The sequence below is a fragment of the Charadrius vociferus genome, unplaced genomic scaffold (genome assembly GCF_000708025.1).
Source record: "Charadrius vociferus isolate BGI_N301 unplaced genomic scaffold, ASM70802v2 scaffold161, whole genome shotgun sequence".
Taxonomy (NCBI): domain Eukaryota; kingdom Metazoa; phylum Chordata; class Aves; order Charadriiformes; family Charadriidae; genus Charadrius; species Charadrius vociferus.
The window spans coordinates 474,201-475,390 of record NW_009646928.1 but is presented as its reverse complement, the minus strand read 5'-3'; the positions used below and the strand labels follow the sequence as shown (position 1 = coordinate 475,390).

Genomic DNA, 1,190 nt, shown 5'->3' with positions numbered 1-1,190 from the left:
TTTTTTTTTTAATAAAAATGGTTGCCTAATAGTCACTGCGAATGAAAGCGAGGCTGTACTAAGTAAAAATAACTGTTTTCTTTTGCTTCTAGCAGAAATACCGTAGACTGAATAAGGTGCGTAGTATAGAGGAGATGTTGGGGCTGTTCTGGGAGGATGGGAGCTAGTTACTTTGGGGCAGGGTGCGGACGTGGGAGGGGGGGAATAAGAAGTCTTGATACCCTTCAGAAAATAAACTCAATTTTAAGATCAGCAAAGAGGGTATTCAATATGTTTATGTAGCTTATAACTGAGACGTTTCCTGATTGTTTATTTTTGTTTGTTTGCTTTCTAACATTACTTTTCCAGGGTGCCTGAATATTTTAGCTAGTTCGAACCAACTTTTTCTGGAATGGTACACTACTGCGATGTGGGAGGGCTTGTACGCTTGAATTACGAACAAACCTTGTCCGAGTTGCATGTATCTGGTAGCGTGTGGTTATTTTGTATTGAAGTATGGTGTGTAAAGTCCTCCTGGAAGGAATGTTGCAACTGTCTCATTGCTGCCGGACTTTGGATAGAATGTAACTCAGGTCGCTCAGCTCTGGTCACTACATGAGCTCTTGTCATTACAAAAGTATCTTGCCCAGAATGTACTTGAAAGCTATTAAGTTTCTAGATAAAATGTTTCACAGAGGAAGTTGATGTGAGGCCCCACGTTGTGGGTAAGCTTTCCCGTTGCTGGGAAAGGTCTGGGATGGGGCTGCCCGGGGGGCAGAGCAGCCTCACCGGGCAGGTTTAGCCGCAGGTGGGGTGCCCAGCATGTTGTGGGCTCTTGCTGCTGCTGTTGGTAGAGGCACCTTGTCCGCCTGAAAATACCACAACTCCAAAAAGGCCGGTTATTCAAAACCCCTGCCGTATGAAAGTTAAGTTTAAAATAAACTCAGAATAAAGGCAGGGCATCTCTGCAGCGGTGTTGTCAAAAGGTCTTGGGATTTCTGCGAAGATTAAGATTTTTACAGGAATCCCGTGGGGGTGCCAGTTGCCGTTTTTTCATCCTCTCTTATGAGAGAGGTCCAGTTAGGCTGCGCTGAGCCTCGGGGGTTTTAGGTCGGAGGCGGGAGCCGGCGGCTGGATTGTGGCCGGGAGAGGGGGTGAGCAGCGGGAGCCGGGCGCTCCCCGCGCCGTGCACGGCCCCTCGCTGCCCGCCC

At 48.1% G+C, this 1,190-nt stretch overlaps 1 protein-coding gene across 1 annotated transcript in view; it reads left to right on the top strand.

Moving 5' to 3' along the window:
• Window positions 1-1,190, top strand: part of HNRNPA3 (heterogeneous nuclear ribonucleoprotein A3) — a 9,394-nt gene that overhangs the window by 469 nt on the left and 7,735 nt on the right. Inside the window, exon 2 of the mRNA XM_009894524.1 lies at window positions 93-116. Within this exon, the coding sequence (XP_009892826.1) occupies window positions 93-116 (24 nt within the window). The remainder of the gene's footprint in view (window positions 1-92; window positions 117-1,190) is intronic.